This window comes from Schistocerca cancellata, chromosome 3 (assembly GCF_023864275.1).
Source record: "Schistocerca cancellata isolate TAMUIC-IGC-003103 chromosome 3, iqSchCanc2.1, whole genome shotgun sequence".
Lineage (NCBI taxonomy): Eukaryota > Metazoa > Arthropoda > Insecta > Orthoptera > Acrididae > Schistocerca > Schistocerca cancellata.
In genome coordinates, this window is record NC_064628.1 from 547,684,018 (window position 1) to 547,696,907 (window position 12,890).

The 12,890-nt window shown below is 35.8% G+C and overlaps 1 protein-coding gene across 6 annotated transcripts in view; it reads left to right on the forward strand.

Moving 5' to 3' along the window:
• The first annotated feature begins 352 nt into the window (after positions 1–352).
• Positions 353–12,890, forward strand: part of LOC126175387 (mucin-5AC) — a 182,522-nt gene continuing 169,984 nt past the window's right edge. For all 6 annotated transcript variants that reach the window (XM_049922165.1, XM_049922163.1, XM_049922166.1 and 3 more), the window contains exons 1-3: positions 353–437; positions 11,745–11,813; positions 11,921–12,030. In XM_049922165.1, coding sequence (XP_049778122.1) covers positions 11,748–11,813; positions 11,921–12,030 — 176 coding nt within the window. In that variant the 5' untranslated portion in view covers positions 353–437; positions 11,745–11,747. The remainder of the gene's footprint in view (positions 438–11,744; positions 11,814–11,920; positions 12,031–12,890) is intronic.

Here is a 12,890-nt window from a genome sequence, read left to right on the forward strand (position 1 = left end):
AAATAATTATGCAAGTGTTAACCAGAACAAAGGACTGCCCTAATTCCAGCAGCTTACGGCATGAATGTTTACGATATTCAAAGGGCTCATTTCAGCAATGCGATTACAATCAGAAAAATATCTGGCGCATTATGACAATAAAATACCCTTCCTTAGATTAGATACATTAAAGTATAGATTCTCGTTTTATACATTATGCGTTCAAAACTAAGGCTCAATTCGTTTTTCCATCTCTCAGTCTTCCGCATATTTGAATTTTGAGGATACAAGCCACTCAAAATTTCGTGCGTGCTCATCGTGCTGCCATCTAGTGTTGCATGACGTTAAATAGTGTCCACGTGATCGGCGCTTGGTACATGTGTGTGTGTGTTGATGTGTGCAAGTCCCCAAAGTTTGGTTCCACATGTGAAGATTATTGAAAAATTTGAGGACACCCAGTAAGGAAAAATTTTAACCTATGTATGAGGTTAATGTAGAATCAGCTGTCTTGTCGATTTGTAAACAACAGTGCATTTGTTGGGACGTAGTTTGCTGTCGAAAGCTGGTGTTTAAAAATGTGCCTATCGTGTGGCATATTTTTTAGGAGTGTTGCCTGTTCGCGTTGGCTATAAATAACGTTACTGTATTAATAATTTTAACGTTTTAGTGTAATAATTGATTAATATATGTCATTTTTTGTTTATTCCTGCATTAATCATTTCGAGGACACGCCGAAGTTTCGTAGGTATTCCGACCGGCGCCAAGCTAAACAAGTGAGCATTGATAGCATACCATGCTTCACGGCTTGGGTTACTGTTAGCCGGTTGCTAGTTGTTCAGAATATAAATATGAGGTACCAATATAAGTATGATGATTGTAATGAGAGAGGTTGGATAAGGTTTTGTTTTCGATCAGTCAGCAGCTTTGCTCGTTCGTTTCTATAATTGTTCTTTTTTTTTACGTGGACGGAAAAAATTATCGATGCCTGCCACGGAATTTACTTTCCTGAAACCGCCTTTTTTTGTTAGTAATAATGATGGTGATAATTATTTACTAACGTAACTAAAGTAGAAGCGGGTGTCCGGACATTATTAAGCAGCGTTTCGGATAACCATATTGCGAAAGGTGAAGTGAAAGTAAATCAGATTTACAAATGTTTTTATTACATAGTGAGGCATTTTCTTCCTTTTTTTTTAAAAAAAAACATTTTTCCATTTGCATATTTGACTGGTGTTCTTCCTTTTATTGACTTTCGTTCCAACAACTTTGTTAGGTCTAAATTCGTTTTCATTCGTATTTTTTCGGAATGAATTAATAGGCAAGATTAGGATTTGCCGTAGATAAGCGAAACACTATAGAACATTTATAAACGTCCTGTTTCTCAAATATTTAATAATAAAATTGGCATTATACAGAAGATAATGTGCTTACTGCTTTGTAGCCATATAGGTACGTAACTGTTGATATGCAAAAAATTTCTTCTTACCTATACAACTAACCATGTTACAATAGTAGCAGAGATAATACCCCGACGTCAGGATCATATGTTTGGAGTATTTGTGCTAACTGTAGAATAGTAGTAGTCAGTCACTGCAACATTCAGTACAGCTTATAAACAAATAAAAAATATACACACATAAATCCATAATTGCTTGCTCCTGTACCAATCTCATTGTGATACATTTTCAGTTTTAACATTAGATAACTGTGCTTATTGTGTACCGGAGGCCCAAGCTAATTGATTCTAGCACCACTAATCATTTGATACACTACATTAATAACATCCAATAATGATATACTTCATTTCAAAAGTTGCAGTGCATTACCTTTATTTACCCAAATACCATACTGTTCTATCTGCTCATGACTTTAGTCACTGCCCGTCAAAGGGCAAAATATTTTGAACTGACAGATTTTTTAGTTGCTTAACTTCATTTACAAGCAACTATGAAAATGTCTGTATTTTTCTTACCTGTCTGCTATATTTCACATTTGCAGTTGTTATTGTTGATGTGAAAATTAAAAACTTATGCCTCTTCCTATCTTTTTCTGTCAAACAAAGGACAGAACATTTAAACCTGCAGTTGCATTTAGATAATAATAAACATCCTGAAAAACAGTGTGTGTATAATGTATTTTAGAGTGTAATCATTGTTGTTGGTGAGAATAAAACTGCTGACCTGGAGAAAATGGGTAGTATCCAAGATGTGGCCTGTACTAAATGATCACTGATGCTCTTTTTGCAGTTGACAGTTCCTTTATGGGGTGCTAGAGGAAAGTAGCCTAGATGAATCATGGGAAGATGCTAGATAACAAACGAAACTGTTTTGCATACAACTCTTTCAGCTCTTGGCCCAAGTAAAGAAAACCACACATGTAAATTGTCGTTTTTTCATAAGACAGAATTAATACAACTGCTGCCTCTTTCCCCGATGTACATCAGTGCTCAGTATTGCTGGTTAGTTTCAACCTGTTTCAAGAAATATAAGTTGTCATCTGGATAGGAATCCAAACGTAATATTTATTTATTTCTAGCTGTCAGTACATGCAATCAAACAATGTTGGATACAAACAGAATGGGATATTTGTTGTTATTGTTGCTCATGTGCATAATACATTTGGAAGTCTATACATAGTTGTTAGAATAAGACCAGAACTGTTGACCAGGAGAAAATATGGGCAGGGTCTTGGCAGTAGAGAAAAATAGTTGGGACATAAAAGGCTGGCAGATAAAAAAATATATATATATCTTGAAATCCTGCATATAATAATACTTTTTGAACACAGCAGGTACTGCTTTCAAATATCCCTTCATTTTTGTTCTTGGTTTGTACATTAATTAAGATAACATTGTAACTGACGTTGCAGCAAGTGAGTGGTATGGGCCAACTGCCAATCAATCATAGTTCTCTCTAGAAAGTCACATGTGACCTTTGCTGCCTGCTTTGTAAGTACACATAAGGTTTTGTCAAGTGTACCCATAACCATCTCTGTCTATATTCTGCAAACCACTGTGAAGTGCATGGCAGAGTTTATCTCCTATTATACCAGATCTTAGGGTTTTTGCCCATTCTGCTCACTTGTGGAGTGCGGGAAGGATGATTGTTTAAATGCCTCTGTGCATACTGTAACTGATCTGCACATGTCCTCAGGATCCCTGTGGGAGTGATATGTAGGAGGTTGTAGTATATTTCAAGAGTCGTCATTTAAAGTCAGTTCTTGAAACTTTGTAAGTAGGAATGTGTGAATAGTTTGTCTCTGTCTTCTAGAGTCCGCCAGTACAGTTTCTTCAGCATCTCACTGACAGTCTGCCGCAAATCAAACCAACCAACCATTCATGCTGCCCTTCTCTGTGTACAGTCAATATTCCCTGTTAGTCCTATTTGGTATGAGTCACACACACAATATTGTAGGATATGCTGCACAAGTGATTCATAAGGAATCTTCTTTGTAGGCTGATCGCACTTCCCACATATGTATAAATCGCAGTCTTACTATCTGCTTTAGGCCGGTATTAACACTATCAAATTTGTCAAAGTTTATAAGTCAAAAATTTTTGTCAAAGAAGTTTGATGGTGTAATAGGGCACTTTGTCAAATCTCGTCTGTTGTCAAATAAATTTGATCAAATCTAGGGCCTCGCTGTAGATTTGATCATAACAGTCGCTTGGCTTCTGTTCACTGTAATGTGACATATATTATCACGTGGAGCGCTAGCATCGCAGCGTTCTGTCATCTGTAGTGTGTTTATAAACATGGTTGGTAAATAAAGTTGGTGTGTACCGACAACTACAAAATTAATAGAGATGTATGAAGCTGATGAGGCACTTTACAACATGAGTCATCCTGAATACGAAAGTAGATTGAGAAGATTGAAGACCTAACATAACCTAACTCTCTCCTGTAGCAAGGAATCTGAGTGTTACAGTGAGCCTGTCTTCTGCAGATATAGCAGTTCTTAAGTGAGTATTGTGCTTTGTTATATGAGTATACACTTCACTGAGCAAATACTGAAATGTATGCTCACGTAACAAGTTTTGTTGAATGCTTTTATCGTCTCATCGTAAAACCCACGGCTTCACCTAGGTACGTTCCCTTTTTTTCCCCCCGTGCTTCTCTTCCACGTGTTCACACAGTGCAATTGTGGTACATGCAACTGCTTGATGAAAAATATGATGACAGTGTAATACCCCTTTTTAGTGCCACGTCATAGATCTTTGTCAAATAATTTTGACGAATATTTCATCAAATCTTTGACAAAGAAATTTTATAGTGTAATACCGGTCTTACCCACAGCTGAACCTATATGATCATTCCATTTCTTATCTCTACAAAGTGTTAACTGTAGGTATTTATTTGTGTAAGTTAACAGAACACTTAATGTTGGGTCATGGCTGGTGTACAGTACTTACAGCTGTGATTCAAACAGCTGAGGGGGAATGGCTGCTAGATGTTGCTGGCAGGAGGCAATTTGCAAAGGTGTGATACAAAGTAAGAAATATTATCATAGATATTCTGCATAAAACTTAATCTGGTATATTAAAATGCACTTTAAGAAATAATAAATAAATTGTGATCAAAACTGTTTTTGATAGTAAATACTTTAAGAAAGAGCTAGAGTTTTAACACGTGTCCAAAGAGAAATATTGATTCAGATTACAAGTTTTCTCAGCACTTATAGGAGCAATTAAAGAACACTACAAAATTAATAGAGATGTGTGAAGCTGATAAACATAGACTAAAAGATGCGAGTTGTAGAATCTGTGCCTAAGGGATGTTTTCTGAATCTTTTGGAATTGTTAGAGGTTTATGGGAATAGGATACCCGACCCTTCTTAATGAATAGAATGAATTTGCGTCTAACATCTATTTTGCATCATATAACAGGCTGTTGTAGGCCTTGCATGTACTAATGGAGCTGTTTCTCCCCTGTGCCTCTGCTGCCCACCATTATTTGTCTTGGTTGTGTCAAGGCTGCTGCTGTGTGCAGCCTTTTTATCGCGTTTTCATATGCTGCTTTCAGTTACCTTAATTGAGCACTGTTTAAGCTTTAGAGCTTTCAGTTGTATTTCTGATTCTGCCCCTTTGCGTTATACCTTGGCCCTAAGCCATCCAGTTTCTTAAATCTTTTCTTTGTATCCCTATTGCATCTGTGACTTCTTTTTGGTACACTGAAGTGAGTTAATTATATTGTACTGCATATTTGCAGTTACCTTTTAAAATTCAAACTAATATTTCTCTGTGGACCCATGTTAAAACTGTAGTTCTTTCTTAAAGTGCATTCTAATGTGTGCCGTTTATTACTATGCAGAATATCTAAGCTCATATTTCTGACTTTGTGGCATGCCTTTGCAAACTGCCTCCAGCCAGCGACATCTAGTGACCATACCCCCTCAGCTCTTTGCACCATAGTTGTAAGCACAGTACACTGATGATGACCTAACATTATGAGTTGTGAGTGTTTACCATTTTATGATGATTTTTACTCTGTTAACTTCATGAAGACAGGTATGTTTGCTAACCTTCTGGACTATGTATGTTAAGTACTGCCTACTAGTGTGTATGTTTTTCATAAATATGCACATTTTTTCTTTTTACATCAATCTGAAGATGAGCATAGGGATTGAAACCAGTGATTGAATAAACACACATTTGCAATCAGAAACAGTTGTGATATTTACAGAATTTCTAACATTGGATCACTGTCACCTCCATAAAGATTGTTGCCCCTTATCAAGAATAATGGTTCATGACTGGCACTAAAACCCAAATATCATCTTTCCATGGGCAGTCTTCTTTCAGTTGGAAGAATGTTACCAGCAAGTGACATGTACCCAGGGTTTGAGATTTGGTCTGGCACAGCTTTAGTGCTTCTGTACTGTTCTCTGTGATAGGTACAAATTCCTCTTAGTAGTTCCATAGTAAGGAGAACATCAAGGATGTAGAAGCTGCCATAAGAACAACAATACACAACAATAAGAATAGTTATGTTAATATTCTTTCCACACATCCTAATTCAAATGGTTGTGAAGCCTGAAGGATAAGGAAGATTATGTTCTTTCTTAGTAATGGGACATTCGTTACTCAATTGTAGTTGCCTTCTTTGCTGAAATACATTGTTGAGAATAACTGGCATGCAACAATTAGTCTATTTGGCCTCAGTTGCTCTTTGTCTTTCTGTGAGACAGATGATATCTGTTCATGGTGTGGCCCTATAATAATATGTCAAGATTTATGAACAGAAAACTGACATCAGTGATGGAAATGAAAATGATGTAGATGAACCGGAGGTGACATTTCACGAATCAGTACTAAAAAGTCAAAGTATTGAGGGTGCAAATAAAGCTTTGCATGATTTGGGGTGCTCTCCCTTACCCTCGAGTGGGCGCGGCGTTTTTCATAACACGAGCGGGCATGCGGCACACTTGAAAAGAATAGTTTTCCTTATGTTACCTAGGTAAGTCATGTGTGATCAAAATCACAGTTTAATCTTAGTTTATTTCAACAAGAAGAAAATAAACTTACATAATATGAGCTAAACTACTGTTTTATTAAACAATAATGAAATAAATTTTCACTATAACTCTCTGTTGCCAAGGACAGGTGTTAAAGAGACAGTAATGAACCCATTCGAAGCATTAAGCAGTGCAGTTGCATCAGATCTTGGTCAGCTGCTTATTCGATCACTAATTATCTCGTAGACAACTGCCTCAATTTGGGATTATGGTGCTAGTTCGTAATTGGGGTCATTTTTTTTTAACTGATCATAAATTTTTTTCTTGCCAAGCTCGCTTTGTATTTTATATTGCTGCTGCTCCCTTGGACGTACGACAGCACAATTTATCGCTGTTACGTGTAGGGATAGGTATAGGTTTGCAGTCGTGAAACAAAAATCGAACAGCACAAAATCATTTTATTTTTGGTTGGTGCACTTTACCCCCTCGAGGGTTAAAACTTCACTCCATTCCAAATCACAACAAGGCTTCATATGGCAAAAATAAATTAGAAAAAGCATGTTTTGGAAAGAAAAGCATGCTGGGCATTAGATTGCAGTTCCTATGCAAGATTCTGACCATAGAGAAGAAAATTTTGATGATGACATTGTTAGGAAGCCAAAGGCTTTGATGCCATGATATTGTTAATGACATAAAAAGTGGGTAGTGTAAGAGTACCTGAAAAAAATTCAAATTTTAACTTTAGCTCCACCCTCTTCGTCAAAAGGAAACTGTGTCATAATTCAATGTTAGTGAGGAAACTGAAAACAGAAATGAGTATTTTATCAATTCCTAAACCAAAAAGTGGGAAAGTTATTTTGCTGACAAAGTGGTAAAGATTGTCACTGATCAAAATGATGAATATACTCGAATGTTACCAAGAGCAAAAGAAAAAAATAGCATTCAGAAGAATTTGTATGTACTCTTGTTTTAAATGGGAAAATCCAAGCACATTAACATTGGTCTTTTCAAATTTTATTCACTAAGACCAAAGCCTGTATTTTTGCTGGTGCTGTGGGAACTCATTCTCTGTGTGTGTGTGTGTGTGTGTGTGTGTGTGTGTGTGTGTGTGTGTGTGTGTCGGAGGGGGGGGTCCGCTAAAATGTAAAACTGCTTTGGGATGTGGAACACATTGAGGAAACATACAAAGAACTTATAAAATTTCTTATATGTGACTCTGAAAAGTATGGCTGCTGGCTTAATCACTGCGATAATTGTCCCAGTGGCGACAAACTGTCAGAATTATTGAAGCAGAAATTAGCTTACAAAGATGCTGATGATGAAATTGAGTTCAGTCAGTGGATAAACACAGATCATTGGTTAGCATTGGTAAAGCATTGTGCAACTGTTGGTGAATGCATAGACTTGTTGGTGACAAAATTACAGGCACTTTGAACCACATCAATTTATATCCAAATGTCAGTCAAAATCATTGAAAAAACTGAAAGAAAATCTAACCCCGGAAAAAAAGTTCTGTTAATGGACTTTGCTGAAAACTACAGTATTATAATTCAGAATGAAATGAGTTGCCACTGGACAAGAAGCAGCTTTACAGTCCATCCCTTGTGTGTTTGTGGTAAATGAAGAAAGTTAATTGGTAGTAGTGAACCAATGCTTTACTAATGATTGTGTGGAACATGGTGTTGGATTTGTAAATGCTGTCCAGAAAGAAACGGTTAAGCGGCTGGCAGAGCATTACCCACAAGTGAAGAAAGTGCATTATTTCACTGATGGATGTGCTGGTCATTATAAGAATAGAAGCAGCTTTAAAAATTTGTGTGAGCACAAAAATGATTTTGCTATTGATGCTAAGCATTCTTTTTTCGCTACTAGCCATGGTAAATTTGTGTGTGATGGTTTGGAAGGAACTATAAAACATATTGGGAAGAGCTAGTCTCCAACTACCGGGTGATGCAAAAATAGCAACTGCATCTGGTGTTTACGATTTCTGCAAAGCTAATATTGACAGATGTTTATTTTGCTTCTTTGAGAAAGTAAATGTGGATTTCCTATGCAAGAACCTCAAGAAGAGATTTTCTACAACCCGCACAATACCTGGTACCAGGAATTATCACCATTACAAATCACTTTCTTGTGATTCTTTAGAGATTAGAAGAGTGACTTTTTCTGAAAAGCCATTCTTGATTTTTTTCATTCAATGAAAGTGGCCCACAATGAACATGCACTCGTCCCCAACAAAATTCTTTTGTAGTGCCTGTATATGATGACAGGTGGTACTTTGCCTTCATAAAAAATGTCTGTGATGAAGGAGGAGACATTGAACTACTTTTCTCCGCCCACTTGGACCAGCAAAGTCATTCTTTTGGCCTGAGAAGGAAAACTCTGTTTTGTGCCTTTGGAAAAAATTTTATGTGCTGTTAGTGTACGTAAATCAACATCATTAGGCGGAATGTATTCATTACTTTAATGAAAAAGATGTGAAGCTAACAGAATATAATTTGTCACAGTGGATTAAAAACAGAGATGCTCTTAAAAAGTTTCATTGATAGTTTCACTGCTGAACATGTACATTTTAAATTAACACTCGTGTGGATAGAATAATTGCTGTTTAAAGATGTTAATTTGACACCCTAAATAAAGTTAACCCGTGTAATGAAAATGTTTCAGTTAAATTTATAACTTTTGGTTCTGTACATTCACAAGGCAGCCTTACTGTAGAGTGTCAGTTTACATACTCTGATTTGAATGATCTTCTGAACAATGATGTGATATAGTGAAATGAATATCCAATATCTATCAAAACTCAGGGTGCTTTTTCCTTTTTAAATGCCGGCCGCTGTAGCCGAGCAGTTGTAGGCGCTTCAGTCCGGAACCACGCTGCTGCTACGGTTGCAGGTTCGAATCCTGCCTCGTGCATAGATGTGTATTGTGTGATGTCCTTACGTTAGTTAGACTTAAGCAGTTCCAAGTCTAGGGGACTGATGACCGCAGATGTAAAGTCCCATAGTGCTTAGAGCCATTTGAACTTTTTTAAAATAATAATATCAGAGTTTTGATAAAAATAAATCTTGTATCAGCTGGCAGAAAGTGTTTTACATACTATTTAAAAATCATTGTTTGGGCCTCAACAGCATAAGTTGATTTTCTCTGTTTCAACAGATCAAGAGTAGTTATTATTTTTTTCCAATAAAGATACATCCCTTCTGTGATATCTGGCAAAATATGACTGTGATGTATTGAAAATAAGATACTTTCTGTTGTTGTTGTCTGAAGTAATGAAATCCAAATGACAAACTTCAGTTGCGGCATTTACATTTGTAAAAAATTTCCATTTTTTGTGCTCAAACTATATGAAGTATGTGGAGATATTTTGCATTGATTATTGCCATCCAGAAAGTAACAAATAGAAAAAGTTCCGTGAATACTGAAGCAGTGACGGTTAGGTATGGATGAACTTACTTAGAATTATTTCTTTTCATCGCAACACAGAGTATTGTGATTTCAGATTTATTTGTATGTCCATTTGTAGAAAACTCATTAATAATTTTATTTTATTGAATTATTTAAGACCAATTATAAGTTCCCACCAGGTTGGAGACTGATACAGGCATTTTTCAATGCGTCTTACTTTTTTCAGAAATAGGAAAGTGACATAGGCTATATTAAAACTTTTTGCATTGTTCTTTGTAACTTTATTGTTTAAGTAATTACATGTCTGTTAAGTATGTGCTTTTCTTAACTTATAAAAGCAATCTAAATCAAAAGCTTCATAAACACCTGACTTATGGGCATTTATGTAGATACGTACCATTTTGCATTGACATTCTCTCAAAGCCCAGTATAAGCGTAAGCAAATGTGCAAAGTTTTATGAAAATCTGAGTTGGTGGGTGACAAGGCCTGCGTGATTTGTCGTGGAATGACCCTTGTCAGTCATTTTTTTTCTCAGGAGAATGTAAATTTTTTCCAACTGAGTGTAAGATTCCATTTTTTGACAATCTTCTTGCTAAGTCAGATATTCAGTGCCTAAAATTAACACAACTAATTTATTATCAGTTTCCTTATTTTTAATTTTTAAATTGCTATTTTTATGTTCATGTATGCTGGTTTTAGGTCTGGGAAGTCCTTTTATGTCAGCTTTTTTATTTACAAATACCTCTCACCTGATCTTCACTAATAGGTCTGAATGGTAGAATAGTTTGAGAAATTGTTTTCTGTTTCTGTACAGATAAAAATTTTGTAGTTCATTGATAGTGGGGAAAAAGTGTCCAACAGTATGGCATGTAAACTATTAATTTTTCTCTTATGTTGAATTGAGAAAAGCACAGACAAGGATACATATAAATTAACTGAGACAATCAGTATGATTGGAAGAACTCTGGGAGGACCAATGTCCTACAGAAAGCATACTTTTCTCTTTTGTTAATGTATTCCTGGCATTTGTAATTTTAAGACATGTAACATTTCAGTTGGTATATGATAAAAAAATTTACAATATGGCTATTGAAGAGACATTATTGGCAGGATCTGTAAACATAACTGTCCACTCCTTTGGTGATTTGATTTAGAAACTGCTTGACAGAACATTAAAAAACCATGTTCTAAGACAAGTTCATACATTTACAGTGTAGTTGACACAAAATTGCACATGTAGCTGGAATTAATTACCAGCAAGCAGTCTCTAGTTCTGTGTTCTGAATGTCAGCTTCCCCACCTATGTTGTTACTGCCCATTCCTTCTTCCAGGTGCCTATGCTTGTCTAGAAAGCTATCATAATGTATAAATTGACTCACCATAAAATCTCATTAGAGATGCAACAATAACATGAAACATTGTTTTCTTATACTTTGGAATTGTGACATTCTCCTTAACCAGAAATGTGAATGGCAGCATGATGGAACAGCCCTATAAATTAGTGTTATGTTAGGGAGGCTGCAACTTGAGTGTAAATGTGTACACTTTAGTTTTTCCTGCATATCTTTGTTACACAAATCATGAAAATTTCTACACACTTTGTGTAAAACAATGAAATACTGTTTTCTTAAGCAGGTAAAAAAAAAGGATATAGACTATGAAATTGTCTTAAGAAGCATTAGAACTTTTTGGTGAATAATTTTTGGAAACAATTCTGATTTTTCATGTCTCACTTGCTGTCTAAATATTGAGGTGTTGTATTATTTATTTATTTTGTGAGGTTAATTCTTAGTCATTTTTGCTTTTCAACCTTTTTGTATGTATTAAATAAGTGCAATTAATCTTTATTTCTATACATACTTATTTGCATTTGTCTATAATTATTGTTTTTGTTTTGCAGAAAATGGAGGCAACATTTTTAAACTTTTGTGATGAAAATTTTACAACTTTGTCCCATTTTTGCCGAAAGGTACGTGTGTTCAGCAGTAATAAATTTGCTTATCATAACGTAATTGCAAGTATGTAGATGTTTATGCTTCACACCAATCTTTAACTGATTTACGATTTTTTTTAAAGGATGAACCAGATGATCCAGACAGTGGTCTGCTTGATTTAATTCATGATGACTTCTCATACCAGGCATCAAACTTTGGGGTGGCAATGGATCTCTGGGAAACTGAACAAGAGTAAGTGGAAGAAATTAAACAAAAATAGTCTACAAAGTTTGACTGCTTACTCATTTGACAAAGAAATGCTGCTTTAAACAAAACAAAACAAAACTGACACCAGTGGGCCCAGTTACACATGTAATACACCATGAACACATCAGTACACCAAACAGATGCTTATACACAATAGCTGAGCTGGAAATCATCCATACTCAGGAATGAAATCGGTTAATATCACAAGTTTTTGTGCTACATGTGATAAGTTCTTTAAAAAGCAAATCACAGTTATAGTAGAAAAGTTCTGATAAAATGTAAATACTTCAGGAGTGAAGGAGACCTCCCACCAAAAATTAGAAGCACTGAGTGTTATCAGGCACGCGTAAAAGAAGACAGAAAACTTGTTAAGTTTCCGAGTAAATATTTTCTTGTGCAAAAGTATAATTTATTTACTCTATAATTGAGCCGGTGTAGTCAGGTTCCCGACAGCTTGCTTGTCAACTTCAGTCTGTGAAGTGCTGACGGCTGAAGGTGAAAACAGTAGCTGCATACTGATCTGTGACAACACCGAATGATTGGCAAACAGATGTTTACAAAATCGTATTATGATATTGGTTGAGGCAAGTCAACAGACCTGCTGCTGGCCAGCACACTGCAACTGTCAGGGCTCAACTATAGCTTGGAAAGGATTTACTTCACATAGCAAGTCTTCTGCCTTTTTTGCGTGTGCCTTTTGAAGACTCAATGCTTCTGTTTTTAGGTGAGTCATCCTTTTTAATTCTAAAATATTTACAGAGGCAAATCATATTCACATGGCATTATGTCGATATGGAGGAATAATGTTTATTTGGAAGAACTTGCTGTTAGTTTTCATTCACAAG